Consider the following 16,015-nt stretch of genomic DNA (forward strand, 5'->3'; position numbering starts at 1 on the left):
AGGAAGCTACCTCCAAGCAGATGCCAGATGACCTGCAGCTTGGGAAACTGGAATCTCTGAGTCTTGTCCTTTAGATGAACAGATCATTACCTTATATCTTCTTCTATCTTTGCCTGAGCTTCAAGGTCAAAGGGATCAGCAGAAAAGAGACGAATCCTTTCTTGCTCTCTCCGGGCTCGGTCCTGCTGCTGCTCCACCAGGACTCTGGTAAATTTCTCTACAAAAATAAGGGAGAAAAATCGTAAGTACCACTGTATTTTCATTCATCAGTACTTCTCCACACCAAACAACTTCTCAAAATACAACTATAAGAGATGAGGAGTGGAAGAGAAATTACATTTGCTTTCTATTCTCTGAGGCAAGACTATTTCTTCATTTAAATTCAGTGTAAAAAAAGAATTTGCAAAAATCTTTTTTTCTTATAAGTTACCCATCATATTGTTTCCACTCAGAGATAAGGACTTACAATTTAAATCAGTGGGGAATGACTATCCATGTGGCAGATAGAATGTCCTTACTCTTCCCCTCCCATTACCCTCATTATCCTATTACCTAGAAACAAAATGGAGCCCTATATAATCCTCCCCTTTTCTCCTTCTAGTTTTGTTTCCTTTATATAAATAACACCCTCTGCCCTTAAGCCAGACAAATTAAGTGTAAACTACTGTTAGTCTACCTATAATACTTTGTTTGTCCTGATGGATAACAGGCAGGAAAATTAATAAAGAAAACACTGCTTGCTACAAGATATTACAGGAATCTATTTTGCTATTTCTTAAATAGTGGTACATTTAAATGGGTAAACTTAAATGTGCCATCACCATGGTCTTTGGCAATTAGATATGCTGACATAAGAAATTAAAAAAACCATGATAATGGTCTTATGAACTACTGATATGCACATGAATGGATATAAAAAAACATTAAATTGAGGCCGGGCATGGTGGCTCACGCCTGTAATCCTAGCACTCTGGGAGGCCGAGGTGGGTGGATCACTCGAGGTCAGGAGTTCAAGACCAGCCTGAGCAAGAGTGAGACCTCGTCTCTACTAAAAACAGAAAGAAATTATCTGGCCAACTAAAAATATATATAGAAAAAATTAGGCGGGCATGGTGGCGCATGCCTGTAGTCCCAGCTACTCAGGAGATTGAGGCAGTAGGATCGCTTAAGCCCAGGAGTTTGAGGTTGCTGTGAGCTAGGCTGACGCCACGGCACTCACTCTAGCCCGGGCAACAAAGTGAGACTCTGTCTCAAAAACAAAAAGCAAACAAAAAAAAACCATTAAATTGAGTTAAAGAGGCCTGACACATGAAAATACATACTCTCTGATTCTACATACGTGAAGTTCAAAAATAAGCAAAACTGACCTATGATTATCAAAATAGCCTATATGGGGAGAAAACTGACTACAAGGGAACACAATGGAACTTTCTAGAGTGAGAGAATTGTCCTCTATCTTGACTGGGGTCACATGAGTTTTTCAAAACTCAATGAGGCCGGGTGCGGTGGCTCACGCCTGTAATCCCAGCACTCTGGGAGGCCGAGGTGGGTGGATTGCTCGAGGTCAGGAGTTCGAGACCAACCTGAGCAAGAGTGAGACCCCATCTCTACTAAAAAATAGAAAGAAATTATCTGGCCAACTAAAAATATATATAGAAAAAATTAGCTAGGCATGGTGGCGCATGCCTGTAGTCCCAGCTACTTGGGAGGCTGAGGCAGTAGGATCGCTTAAGCCCAGCAGTTTGAGGTTGCTGTGAGCTAGGCTGACGCCACCGCACTCACTCTAGCCTGGGCAACAGAATGAGACTCTGTCTCAAAAAAACCAAAAAACAAAAAAATAACTCAATGAATTACATACTTAAAATCTGTGTACTTCTCTGTAAGGTAAATATTGCCTCAATTTAAAAAATGGTCAATTAAAGAATGCGTTATTAAGTGTTCATTATGTTTTAAATTTTAACCTAATTTAACTTATAAACCCAAGAGTAAAATGAGAGGAATTTACACAGAAAACTATTTCTAATGATTACTAAAAGTAAATGTTCTGTTTTATAAAAGAATGGCTCAAATATAGCTCTAAACAAACTGCTGGCAACAACCCTGCTACCACTTAAACTTGGAGTGGGGGGCGGGGGTTCCATTTCCCCATATAGGTTGATGGCACTGGACCTGTTTTCAGCAACTAAAAACATTTCAGCCGGGATCAGCTGGCTTCTGGAGCTCTCTTCAATTGCAGATCTAACTAAGACAAGTCAAAATATCAGTACCTGGGTTATATGCTGCTACAAACAATGAGAAAAACACATAAACTGAGGGGGCTGGTCTAGATGGATTTCAGTCCTAAAATCCTATCACTATGACAAGTTAACTCAGCCTTGGTCTTTGGTGCTCATTTACCTCTCACAGACAGCTGACTGGTGTGTTTAGTAAATCATGTGACAGTGGGTCGAACCCACCAGCTGCTTGACGCTCTTCCCATTTGCTGGGATACAACTGCTGCAACTCAGGCCAGCTTGACAGCCTTCCAAATGTATAAGCTTACCAAGGTCTCCGCTGAGCAGAGCTTCGGCCAGGGGTGGATTGCGTTCCTTCAGCAAGGACAGCTCATGTGGGTTGGAGAGCAACATGTTTCGGAGCAAGGCTGGATTGTCCAAACCCTGAGGAGATGAAGCTATTTCTCCAGGAGATGAGTGGGACTGCTGTGCTGCTGGTGGCTGGCGCTGCCGGGGGCTTGATGTGCCAGGCACAGCTATACTACTGAAATCTATTCGGGGTAAGTCTGTTGGGGAAAATCAATTCAAAGTTTACTCGAATGACTCCATAAAAAAAAGCATTTGAAGGCAACAGAACACTTGCTCATACATGGTATGGAATAGCAGCAAATGGTAACCGTAGACATGAATGCCTTTTCTCTTGCTCTTTCTCACGTTGCCTCTCAATGTAAAGACTATAGTCTGAGAGTGAACTGATAGGAAAGAAGGGGGAACAGGCAACGGTATAACTCTAAATTTCTGGCTTATAAGATATCCCAGAGTAGACACCAAATTTTTATTTATGTTTTTAAAAAATTAAAGCTAGTCTCAATAAATATAATTGCATAATTCTGGATGTGGTTCTTGAAAAAAATCCTAGTTTGGTTTGACATATGCTTCAAAGAGCCCTGACACTTGGGATAAAGAATACTACACATATCAAGAGAATAGCATAAATGTTAGATGTTAAACTCTGCCAGTCTGTGCTAAACATATTGGCTTAGGGAAGCTCTTAATAGTTGTGAATTTGCACTTTCATCTGTGCATCATTGCTAACGTTTCTCATGCCCCTGCAGAGCTATGTGGTGTAACCAATCTACAGGAGAGAAAGAAGAAACGGGACTTGCGTAGGTTCTCAGCGTTGAGTACACCAAAGCCATCACAGGTCCAGAGGCTACAACATCTATGCTCCAGGGTGAGCTGACCTTATTAAAAATGAAAGGAAAGCCAGTGTGTGCTTGTAATCCCAGCTACTCAGGAGTTGGAGAAGGGAGGATTGCTTGAGCCCAGGAATTCAAATCTAGCCTGGGCAACATAGTGAGACCCCATCTCTAAAAAAATTAAAAAATAAAATGGAAGGAAAATAAAATAAAAGGGAGTTTTAATCCTTGCACAAAGGACTCACATACAGAATGACTCCATTTCTATGAAATGCCCCAAATAGGTAAATACATAGTGACGGAAAGTAGACTGTGGTTGCCTCAGGCTGGGGAGCTTAGGGAGAAAAGGGGACTTCAGAACTGCTGTGGATACAGGATTCCTTTTTTAAGGTGAAGAAAATATGCTGAAATTGATTGTGGTGATGGTTGCACAACTCTATGAATATACTAAAAACCACTGAAGTGTGCCTTTTAAATGAGTGAACTGTGTGGTATGTGAATTTTATTTTAATAAAGCTGTTATTTAAAAAAAGAAAAAGTAAACAAGTAGAGCCAGAATGAGGGGCTAAGCCTGAGTGAATCAACATTTCTTTAAGCCCCAAAATGTATTTGACAGCCGAACTTCATCCCAAGTATGGGACTATCCTGAAGCCTTTTGGACCTCAAACAGAAAAAGGGAATGCTTCAACTCAGGCATAAGGTTTCTGCCCTTTAGCACAGGTTCGAATACCCACTTTCTTCAAATAGACTTCAGCTGTCAGCCAGTGTGTGTGCGAGAGACTGAGAAAGTGAGAGTGAGTGAGAGAATGAGAAAGAGAGAGGGAGAGAGAGCGTTAACTCCCAACCAATGAAAAGGTAACGTGAATGGCATGATTTCTGTGAGGTAGTTAATCTATAACAGCTAGCAAAACACATATGGGCAGGCCTTCTTTGCAGGCCAAGAAATTTTATCTCCACCACTGTTACACATTATCTTCAGAGTCCACTCACTTCAGAATAATTTTGAAAAACATGTTTACTTTATGGACCAGATCCCTTCTATCCGCAACCTATGGGCTATTTTGTCCATATGGGACACTACAGGAAAAAAACGGTGACTCTCCAGAACTTACAATCTCACCAAATTAATCAAAGGAAGATTTGGTTTTTATTGACTGGTATACTTGAACAACTACTCTTTATAAAGTTTAGCAGTAGCCCCAAGGGACTAATGTAATCCAGATCTGCTGGAGCCAGTGCTTGCTGGTCCTGTGCAGCTCCAGTTTCAGGCTGAATGCAAGCACTGTGCTCAAAGCTGGCATCGGTCATCACACAGACTCCTATCATCTGTTAACATAAACTTTAAAACCAGGTGACCTGGAGGCTAAATACTACTTAAGCAATCTACCAGAATATGTCAGGAAATGGAAAAAACTAACGCATTTCACCAAGCAGTTCCACATCAGAACCTTATAAACTTTTTGTGGATCATGAGCCCCTCTGAGTGTCTGAAGACAGCTTTGGCCCCTCACCCCATCAAATGCACACACATTCACACCCGCACAATTCTGCATATTATTTCAGTAACACAGAAAGCTCCTCAATTCCAATGCACAGATTCCGGACTATAAAGACCTATTCTGGATAGACCATCCAAGATAGCTAACAGTTTCTTTTCACATGATTAACACAGCTGGTGGGAAAAACAACTTGGTGGCCTAGCTACTTAATGTTCATCAAGTTTAGCATAATGGAAAAAGCACAAAGTTTAATTCCTGTGTCTTCACTTACTAGCAATGTAACTTTGAAGACACCATTTAAAATCTAAGCTTCATCTGTTAATGATAAATAATTATAAAGAGGGATCTCTTCCCCCACAACCAATTTATGAGATCATGTGAAATGTGGGTGCAAGTGCCTAGCTGACTATAAAATGTTCCACAAAGGCACTGAAAGTCAGATACAAAGTAGCAAAAGTCAGTTACAAATCATAGGCGTATGTAGTCTCTCAAGTCCTTCCAAGGATAAAGGTTATTGTTTAATATCACTGATAACAGAAGCTAACATTTATTGAGGACTTGCTATGTGCTGACGGTTTTACATGCATTATTCTCATGTCAACTCGAGGAGTTGGGATTAATCATGGCTCCTATCTTAAAGAAGAAACCGATTTAGAGACATTACATAACTTGTCCAAAGTTACACAGCAGGCAAGAGGTAGAGTCAGGATCTGTATCCTAGTAGTCTGAATCCAAAACAAATCCAAAACTGAACCACTATGTTCCGCTACCTATTGATGCTTGTATTAGGGGATGCTAAACCACTAAGAGATGTCTTACTTGAGAACTGCACTGGAGGTCGAGGGTCTGCATTCTCCTTCTGTCGTAAAATCACAACATCCCCATCTTTCAAACCATAAGAAGCCAAGGATCTGTGGTTGTCTGTGAGAGGTCTTTCAGCATAGACAATCTACAAGAAGAAAAGATATATAACAGTATAAAGCACTGAGAAGCAACATGGCACACAAAGCAGAAAAGACCAGTTTTCCTCTTATCAGATAATATAATTCCCTGTTCAAAACAATCCAACTTTTTTTTTTTTTTTTTTTTTGAAACAGAGTCTCACTCTGTTGCCCAGGCTAGAGTGCTGTGGCGTTAGCCTAGATCATAGCAACCTCAAACTCCTGGGCTCAAGCGATCCTCCTACCTCAGCCTCCCTAGTAGTGGCGTGTGCCACCATGCCTGGCTAATTTTTTTCTATTTTTAGTACAGATGGGGTCTAGCTCTTGCTCAGGCTGGTCTCGAACTCCTGACCTCGAGCGATTGATGCCCCCCCCTAACCCCGGCCTCCCAGAGTGCTAGGATTACAGGCGTGAGCCACCATGCCCAGCCTTCCAATGGGTTTTCAACACACTTAGAATAAAACCCAAATCCTTCCCATCACCTACCAGGCCCCAGAAATTTGGCCCCTGGCTCCCCTTCTGACCTCACCTGGCATGTCTGTTGTTCCTCAAATAACAAGGATCAATCTGCCCCTCAGGGCTGTTTCACTTGTTCTTGTCTCCACCTAGGGAATGTTTTCTTTAGTAATTTTTCTGAAGTCTCTGATCAAACATTACCTCTTCAGAGCTCTTCCCTAATATCCTATTTAAAATGTACTCTCACCTAACATACTATATATTATATATTTATTTGTTTATTATTTTTCTGCCCCACCAAATGTAAGCCACTTGAGGACAGGGACTCTTAGTTTCATTCACCATAACAGGGCCTGTTATATAATTGATGTTCAAATATTTGTTGAATTAAAGGACGAATTTATGAAAGTAGTGGACATAATTTTAGATTTACTTTGAGCAGGGAGGGAAAGGAATAATTTATTCTGGGTATTCTAACTATAGTACTATTAAATAATGTATACTTTTAAATGATGTTGTACATTAACAGGTTTAAAAGGGTCCCAAATGTCACCCTTCCTGCATTCTTACTTCTGTTCTACCCTCTCCAAAGTTTTACCACTCTTATGCTTACCAGTGGAAATTAAACGTGAAAGAAATTCAGAAAAAACAATTAAACACAGATGGAAAAAAGGATCAGCGATATACTAAATAAAAATGTGCTGTGGAAAGAAAAGAAAGGAACACGCAAAGGCCTACTGTAATTTTATCAAGAAGGAACATAAAACCTGCCCTGCATGATTATATACTCCAGGAGGCATTCAGAACAAACTCAGGCTTTGAAAGGTTTTCTTCCTAGTGATTCGCCTGTCACCAGGCCACATGCAAACTGAGGAACTTGAGTTCTGTGCTGGCTCTGCCAGTAACTCCCAGAGAGGGGGGGCATGCCACTCAGGGAGTCCAGGCCACCCTTCCCATTTGTCAAGCAAGCAGTTGGGGCTAGATTATCATTACAGCTGTCCCTTCCAGTTCTTTCTGCTACAATGTTTCTTCACAGCTCTCATGGTAAGGTTAACTGGCACAGAACTGAAAATGTAGCATTTAAACAGGAAAAAAGTGATTGTTACATCTGCTCTCAGAATTTACACTGCCATGAGGAACAGGACTAATAGGAAACTGAATCTAGTTCCCTCTAAAATGGAACCCTTCTGGGGCTGCAAAAAACTGACTGTAGGTTCAAATACACTTTACAAGTTTTATACATGACTAGAAAAAGCATAGTAGGTTCTTAACCCCAACTTACAGAGTTAAAATACATTCCAACAGACTGCAACTATCACTCTATCATCCCATTCACACATCCTTATTTAAGCACATATCTCACGGTAAAGTATATCAGAATTAACATAGACTTTTTGCAGTATAACCAAGAGTCATATTATAACCTGTGAGGTTGCTTGGAAGAAAATCCATAAACCAGAAGTGCTAAGTGTCACAGGTTGAGGTGTGCAACAAGAAAGAGGCATGCCAAGCCAAGAGAAATGCCAACTAAGGTGGCATCAATATTGTGAAGCCACCATAATGAAGTCACCAGTAGTCAACAACCTACTCTTTAATTCTCCAGGCTCAGAAACTCAACTCTCATATATTTGGAGATACGTTATCAGTCTCCTGCAGCAATGATATATTCTAGCTGATAAAAGAAAATTTATTTATTTACAATGACTCAAACTCAGGAGGATCAAGATGATCCTATCCACAAGATCACTGATTTCTCTTTGGGTTGGAAATACTACCTGGAAAGCCAAATTAAAATAGCAGTCGGCTATCACTGAATGAGCTTCTATTAAGAGTCAGCAACCTACCAGGTTCTCTCAGTCTCCCACTTAACCCTCACATCCTCTCATTTAAGTCTCACAATCATTTTATGAGTTAGCCATTATTTGTCCCATTTTATGGACAGGGAAACAGATACAGAGAGTTAAGTGACCTGAGGCCACACAGCTATTAAAAAGAGAGAACTGTGACTAGAACCACACCTGAGTGTCTCTAAAGCCCATACTCTTCTCTAGTACCTTATGTTAATACATCTTCCCCAAACATAACCCCAAAGTGGCCTGGTGAATTAGCCTGATGACTTTAATAAGAGCCACTAAGGGCTTTATACCCACCATGAGGATCAATATACTATTCATTGCTTAATGTATCCCCTTGCTCCGAAAACGAAGAAAGGAACAGTACCACCTCCTTGCTCTCTGGACTCCCATTATACAGATTACACATCATGTTCAGCTGGAAGATCACACAGATTTACTTTGGGACTTCCATTGCAAAATAATTCTTTCTTGGACTCTTAAGCCTATTTTAACAAAGAAATCAGTCCTTTGTGGCAATTATAATTGTAACTAAGCTTTAGTTGATCTCATTTGTGTCCTTAGACTAAAATGGAGCACAGCTGCTGCTTTGTCAGTGTGAAGAACATTTGCTCCTCACTCAAGTTCTTCAGTAGTAGTTCCAGGAAATTGGGGCAGATAGCAATATTCCATATTTCATATACATGCTTGATGTTAGTGATTATGTGGGTTGTACATTTTTACTGTTAGGTCATGCTGCCTGCCTTTATATAAATGATACTGTCTGCTGAGGAAATACTATGGCAGCTATTGTGATGGAAACTATTGTGATGGAATGACGTATATAGCTACTGGTCTTAACGAGCAGAACTGGCATAACTGCTAGTACTTACACCAGAGGAGGAACCCTAGAGACTGAATTCTAATCTTAATCAACATTTAACAATAAACTAATTAATAAAACTCTAAAACATTTAAGCACGAGGTCAAATGTTTTCTGGTCTCTGAATGAGAGCCTTCTATTAACAGAAATCTTAGCAATACATTTCTAGCATTAAGGACCCACAAACTGGCCACAAAACCTTTGGAACCACATGTGAATTGCTTCATAATAGTACTACCATTAACTGAGTGCTCACTATAAGCCAAGTTATCTATACATACCATTCCATGTAATGGCCAACTTGACTTTTACAACCCTTCTGGAAGGCAATTTGGCAAAGATTACTAAAAGCCTTTCAAAAAGTTTATGCCTTTGACCTGGCAATTCCATATCTTTAAGAATATAACCTGGTTGGGCATGGTGGCTCACGCCTGTAATCCTAGCATTCTGGGAGGCTGAGGCAGGTGGATCATTTGAGCTCAAGAGTTCCAGACCAGCCTGAGCAAGAGCGAGACCCTGTCTCTACTAAAAATTATATGGCCCCAGACCTCCCCTCCCTTCCTTCGGCCCCCCCCCCCAAAAAAAAGAAAAAAACAGAAGAAATTATATGGACAACTAAAAATATATACAGAAAAAATTAGCTGGGTATGGTGGTGCATGCCTGTAGTTCCAGCTACTTGGGAGGATGAGGCAGAAGGATTGCTTTAGCCCAGGAGTTTGAGGTTGCTATGATCTAGGCTGATGCCATGGCACTCTAGCCCAGGCCAACAGAGTGAGACTCTGTCTCAAAAAAAAAAAAAAGAAAAAGAATTTAACCTGAGAAAATAATCAGAAATGGAGGACAAAGCCTTAAGTACATAAATGCCCGTGGCAATGTTACCCACAGCTGTTTCCAATTTCCCCCAATATTATGTCTAACAAGGAAACTGTTAAATAAATTACAGTACATCTATATGATAGTATATTATACAGCCATTAAAAATTGTACATTTGAAGAATCTAAAGTGTTATGGGAAAATGCTAACATTGTAGCAGTGACTGAAGATAATTTCCTTTCACATAAATTTCATATAAACAATTTTATATAGTTCAGGCCCCATCATGTTTAAAAGACCTATTAACTAACTATAAAAAGGAAAAAAATCTTAGAAAAAATACATTGAAAAGCCACAGTTTTCTCTAGGTTATGAAGTAATAAGTGTGCTTTTCTTTATTCTTTTCTACTTATCACACATTTTCTATAATGAATATGTAGTATTGATCAGAAAAAAATACATGAAAATTACCTGTGACAATAAACATGCCAAAACCAGCTACAATAGGAAATTTCAGTTTCTACTGGTTTAAAATAGTGTTTTACAAACCACAGACCATGCCGTGTACAGAGCTGCGTACAGAGCTGCGTTTCTGGGATCATACAGTTACTGCTATTATTTGGCATTTAAATATGCCTGTCATTTGAGGGCCCTTCCACATTCTACACACTTTACCACATGCTACCTACAGAAGTAAATTATAACGATGTTTCAAAAATAGGAAGACATTAGTGTAAAGTGAAGCTAAGTTCTGATCATTGAAGTTAACCCAGACAAGTCTGCATCAAAGCATCAGAGTCACTACTGGTTTTCCAGGCCCACTTGTATTAAGAGATGGAACATGCCCAACCTTAATCACATGCAGAGATGGTTTCTATTCTAAATTCTTTTTTTTTTTTTTTTTTTGAGACAGAGTCTTACTCTGTTGCCCGGGCTAGAGTGCCGTGGTGTCAGCCTTGCTCACAGCAACCTCAGACTCCTGGGCTCAGGCAATCCTCCTGCCTCACCCTCCCGAGTAGCTTGGACTACAGGCATGCGCCACCATGCCCGGCTAATTTTTCTATATATATTTTTAGTTGGCCAGATAATTTCTTTCTATTGTTTTTTTTAGTAGAGACGGGGTCTCGCTCTTGCTCAGGCTGGTCTCGAACTCCTGAGCTCAAACGATCCGCCCGCCTCGGCCTCCCAGAGTGCTAGGATTACAGGCGTGAGCCACCGCGCCCAGCCTATTCTAAATTCTTTATCACTGCATTATGACTACTATTATCAGACTAGAGCTGTTAAAAATTAACATTTTCCAAGTGTATGCTTATGCACAATTGTCACTCATGTGGAAAACTAAATTCTAAACCAGTGATACCCACCGTGGGGCAGGCATGCAAGACAATTCTTTAAGGGTACAGGAAGAAAATAGAAAATACTAGAATTTTTATTTCCATTTACTTTACTTCAACTTTCCTGAAATTCTATTATGTGTTTGTTTATAATGTATATATTACTTTATGTATATAACGTAACATGTACATAATGCACTACAAATGTACATATAATACATGTTATATATTTTACAGTGTATAATACATGGACATATATAATCCCTAAGATTAGTTCATGTATATATTATACACATAACTAGAAGCATGTTCTGAAACATTTTACTGACAAGGATACATATGAAAAAGTTTGGAGATCAGAGGTCTGGACACATAGTGGCTGAAAAGAATAGCTAGGAACATTAAAAAAAAAAAAAAAGCTCCCTTGAAGATACGGAGTCAGAAATGGGAGGTGAAGGATTGAGAATGAAGGTAAATAAGAAAATAAGAGTGAGGTAAACAAACCAGTAGATCTATGAGAGGAAGGGAAGATGAGTAATATGGCAGAACCCTGGGAGGTAAATGGAGGGGCCCCTCAAGTATGTGAAGATGGTGTGTTTGCAGGTTAAAACTATAATGATGTTTACTTTTATGATTTGATGAAAGGAAATGACTCAAGTGTCTAGGGTGGATCCTGTTCCTGCCTGATGGGCAAGCAAGTGGAAAGACAACCGACCACCAGACATCCTAAAATAGATGCTGTGTTGTCAGGTTACAGTGGAGCCAACAGAACAAACTTGAAAAACAGGAGTTGTTTCCGTGGGAGTTAAGAACCCGGGTTTCTATACGCTAATTTGGCTTGGGAAGGAAGTAAATGCCATAACATTGACAAAACAAGCGAAAGAGAGTTTGGATTTAGCCTATGTTCTATTAGTAAGGTATTCCCAACTTGCTGAACTGACAGAGGACAGTGCCTGCCTCAACCATACAACAGTCTTTCAATCTGACACCCCTTTAATCTACTTAAATTTCTTGCTACAACCATCACAAAAAGTGCAAAAACAGAAACAGTCTCAATCTCTTGTCCCAAACCCTAATAACAAAATCAATTTACATTTTAATTTTTTATCTCCCCTGTCAGCTGGTGATTATAATTAGGATATTATAACAGCAGCAAGGAAAAGAACTGAAAAAGCCACCTTCAAAAATTGAGTTCATTTTCCCTCTCTATTTAAACTGTCCTTTCCTAGTTCTCCACATGAGGGATTCACTGACAGGAACTGGTTCCTGAGTTTTTGTGGATTAACTTTTTATAAAAGAAGTTGCAAAAAAAGAAAAATCCCTTTTAACAATTTCTTTGTAGCCTTTGCCAGCCTGTGTAATTGAGTGACACTCTGTACCTTGAAATAAATTCTTTCTGAATAGCTTTATGCCAAGGTTCTAAAGTTCACATTGTGTAAAGGAATCATACTTCTGAACAAAATATTGACACATTTGCTTACCATAAGACAGCAGAACAAGCTGTAATTGGGTAACAGTTTTTGGAACTATTTCCTAACTGCAGTAGGAAATCAACATTTACATTCTGGAGTCTTAGAAGATTTTTATAATTTTCTTAATGTTTAGACTATATCCTCCCACTTAATCAAGCCAGGATCTAAGTGTTTTAGTGTAAAGGCTAGAGAGCTATTGTCGCCAATTTTGTTTGATAAAGACTAGTGGAAGCCCCAAAGCGTTTTGAAAATAAATGACTTTGCTTGTTTAAGATGTAAGACGGACTGAACTTCTTTCCAGCAAACCGTGTAGGGAAATGAAACCACGAAATCGCACTGAGAAGATACTAGGCCATTTTCAAGCAAATATCCTTACAAAGCACTAAGCTTTGAATTGACCCAAACTCTGAACTGTTACCTGAAAGAAAGAGGAATTGTCAGCTTACTACCAGGGAAGAACCGAAACAAACAGTTTGAGTAATTATTGTTTTTAAAAACAATTTAACCACAAACGCATGTGGTATGGAAAAGAGCACTTCCAAAGACCTCAAAACGAGGTAGTGCCAAGTCTCAAACTTTCTCCTTCACCTAAAGAGCAAATCTGTACATTTAAAGGCAAAGTGCGTATAATTAAGCAGGAACCCTCTCCAAAAAAGCAGATGAACATCTATCCACCACAGTGATCCAAACTGGTATTTCTGGTTGGTGAAGCAGGATGTATGAGCCCTTGCAAACCCAAGACTGCTTCTTAGGTCCACGACTACACCCCAAACTCGGGATTAGTAAGGGAGAAGGGGCCAAAAAGCCAGGTGGGTAGGGCTACTCAACAGTCCACGCGCCCCTCATGCTGCTGTGGGGTGAGTCTGTGGCCAGGTTCTCTGCTCTCTCTCCTCGTACCCAACCCCACACTCAGGGTGTGTGGGGGCAGCTACCGATTCCAGCTCCCTCCCGGATGCGGGGGCGAGCTGGGAATGGCTATCCTTGCTCTCCTCCACCCCCCAATTCTTCACCAGTAGCAAAGGGAGGGCATGAGGCCCCAAGGCAGGGAGGGCTAGCTCCGGGAGGGGGGACCCCGGGTCGCTGCCCGGCATACCTGGCTCTCAGCTGCAGGGATGCCGGACTCGAGCTCGCACAGAGCGCGGAAGTTGTGTAGCTCGAAGTCGGCGTCGACCTGGAGGGAAAAGGTCACCTCGGAGAGGTCCCTCCGCACACAGTACACGGTGAGCAGCATGGCCCGGGCCCGACCCGGCTCGGCTCGGCCCGGCCTGGGCGCAGGGCGGAGGGGAGGCGGCGGCGGCGTGGCCTGGCTGGCGCTGCGGGAGGACGGCGCGGGCTGCTCGCTCGCCCGCTCGCTCGCTCCTTCCCTCCCTCACACACGCTCAGTGACTCACTCCCTCCCGCCCTCACCAGCGAGCACGGACACCGCCACCCGCCCGCGAGTCCGTCTGCCTGCCGGCCTGCCTCCCACCTCTGCCGCCAAGCACGCCGGCCACCCAGCGCCCCGCCCCGCCGCAACGCGGCTGCCGTAAAGCCCGCCTCGCCTTCTCCGCCTTCGTGACTCACGGGGGCGGGGCCGGGACGGGGAGGCGGGAAGCCGGGAGGGGATTGGGCGGGAGGAGGCGGGAAGCCGGCAGGGGATTGGGCGGGAGGAGTGGGAAGGGGGCGTGGGAGGGCGGAGGGAGGGGAGCCGAGGGGAGGACAGGAATGCCGAGAAAGAAAACTATTAAACTATTTGTCTTAATAACAGAAATCTGTGGAGGAGTCCACACTCTCACTTATTCATACAACATACATTTATTAAGCGCCTACCATGTGCTATGCACTGGCCACACAAATATGAATAAAAACACAAGTCCTTGCCTTTAACTCTGGACCTGAAAACAAACAAAACACCTAGACCCAGTACATGCGACTAACAGGCTAGTTAGTTCTGAAACATACTTTTGAGGTAGGATTGAGACTCAGAGAGATTAATTTACTTCCTGTCTCTGATTTAGGATTAAAACCAAAATCATTACCCTGTCGAGGCTGTAGAACTCAGGGGGCTCTGGCCCCTTCCTACCTCTCCAGCCTTGCTTCCTGAGCTCTTCCCACGCTCTCTGCCCTCCCAGCCACGTCGTTCACTCTCGGTGCCTCTGAGGCTCGGTTCTCCTACCTTGTAAACAGTTTTCTGCCTGTTTGGACTATGTCTGTTTCCTGGCCCTGACGAACCCCAGCATCTAGCCCAGGGCCTTCATTGAGCACAGGTTAGAATCTACTCAACAACTATTTGCCACTTTAATGGGCTGTTTAAGGCTACATAGCTGATGAGTAGTAGAGGCCCAGCATGTGAGAATGATTAAGAAAACCAAAACTGTGTGAACCAAAATAAAATCTTAAGGCTCCCCCTCACCTGCTGACTGAATGGACCCCCCCCCTTGGCCAAGGGGATACCCTAAAACTGAATTGCCAGACACAAAGAATGAGGTCAGAAATGCCTCATCATGCCGCCCTCCGTTCTTGGAGACAGCCTTTGTAACTCATTAACAGGCCTAAGGCTTTGCAAGACAAACCTGCAGGGCCTCCATCTACACAACAAACATATGGCTAGTAGCTTGTCTCTGATTAAGAGACTTCCTTAATTTAAGACATTCCAAGTCTGTAGACAAGCTTCATTTCTTTAACCAATTACAAGTCAAAGAGTCTTTAAACCCACCTTTAACCTGTAAGCCCCTCAGCCCCCCCTTTGAGATGGCTCACCTTTTCAGGCCAAACCAATGAATGCCTTCCATGTATTGATTTATGAATTTACCTGTAATCCATGTCTCCCTGAAATGTATAAAACCAAACAGTAACCCAACCACAGCGAGTCCGCTTGCTCAAGGCTTCTAGGGCGTGGCTCCAGGTCATGGTCCTCAAATTTGGCTCACAATAAACCTCTTTAGGTTATTTTACAGTTTGGCTTCTTTTCGTTGACAACTGGAAGATGAATATAGAATGGATTCAAGATTAGCATCTCGCCATTTACTCTCACTCCTCTGTCTGTGGAGCAGGAATCCTTCTTCCATTATAATAAAAGGGAAGGAGGAAACAAGGTAGCTACAGATGCAGCAAGTGGTAGGTTTGGTGGCAAGAAAGAGAAAATTACCAGCTGAAGTCTTTTATAAAAGAGAGAAAGTGGAGGAGCAGGGGATTCAGGAGAGTGACTGTATTGGCTACAAGTAACAGAAAGCCTATCAGTGGCTTAAACAAATAAGTATATTGTCTCATGGGCTAGAGGCCTGGAGGTAGGCAGCTACATCGGTTCAGTGGCTCAATGACAGCAGGGCCAATACTTCTGCAATTCTTTTGGCCTCTCCCAGATGGTCGCAACATGCATCATTTTGCCCATT

At 41.9% G+C, this 16,015-nt stretch overlaps 1 protein-coding gene across 2 annotated transcripts in view; it reads right to left on the bottom strand.

Moving 5' to 3' along the window:
- LOC123635955 (protein DDI1 homolog 2) overlaps window positions 1-14,086 on the bottom strand; it is a 35,221-nt gene extending 21,135 nt beyond the window's left edge. For both annotated transcript variants that reach the window (XM_045548649.1, XM_045548650.1), the window contains exons 1-4: window positions 13,738-14,086; window positions 5,731-5,860; window positions 2,543-2,779; window positions 91-217 (exon numbers count right to left, since the gene is read on the bottom strand). In XM_045548649.1, coding sequence (XP_045404605.1) covers window positions 91-217; window positions 2,543-2,779; window positions 5,731-5,860; window positions 13,738-13,875 — 632 coding nt within the window. In that variant the 5' untranslated portion in view covers window positions 13,876-14,086. The remainder of the gene's footprint in view (window positions 1-90; window positions 218-2,542; window positions 2,780-5,730; window positions 5,861-13,737) is intronic.
- Between the last annotated feature and the right edge of the window lie 1,929 nt (window positions 14,087-16,015).

Source organism: Lemur catta, chromosome 3 (assembly GCF_020740605.2).
Source record: "Lemur catta isolate mLemCat1 chromosome 3, mLemCat1.pri, whole genome shotgun sequence".
Classification (NCBI taxonomy): Eukaryota; Metazoa; Chordata; class Mammalia; order Primates; family Lemuridae; genus Lemur; species Lemur catta.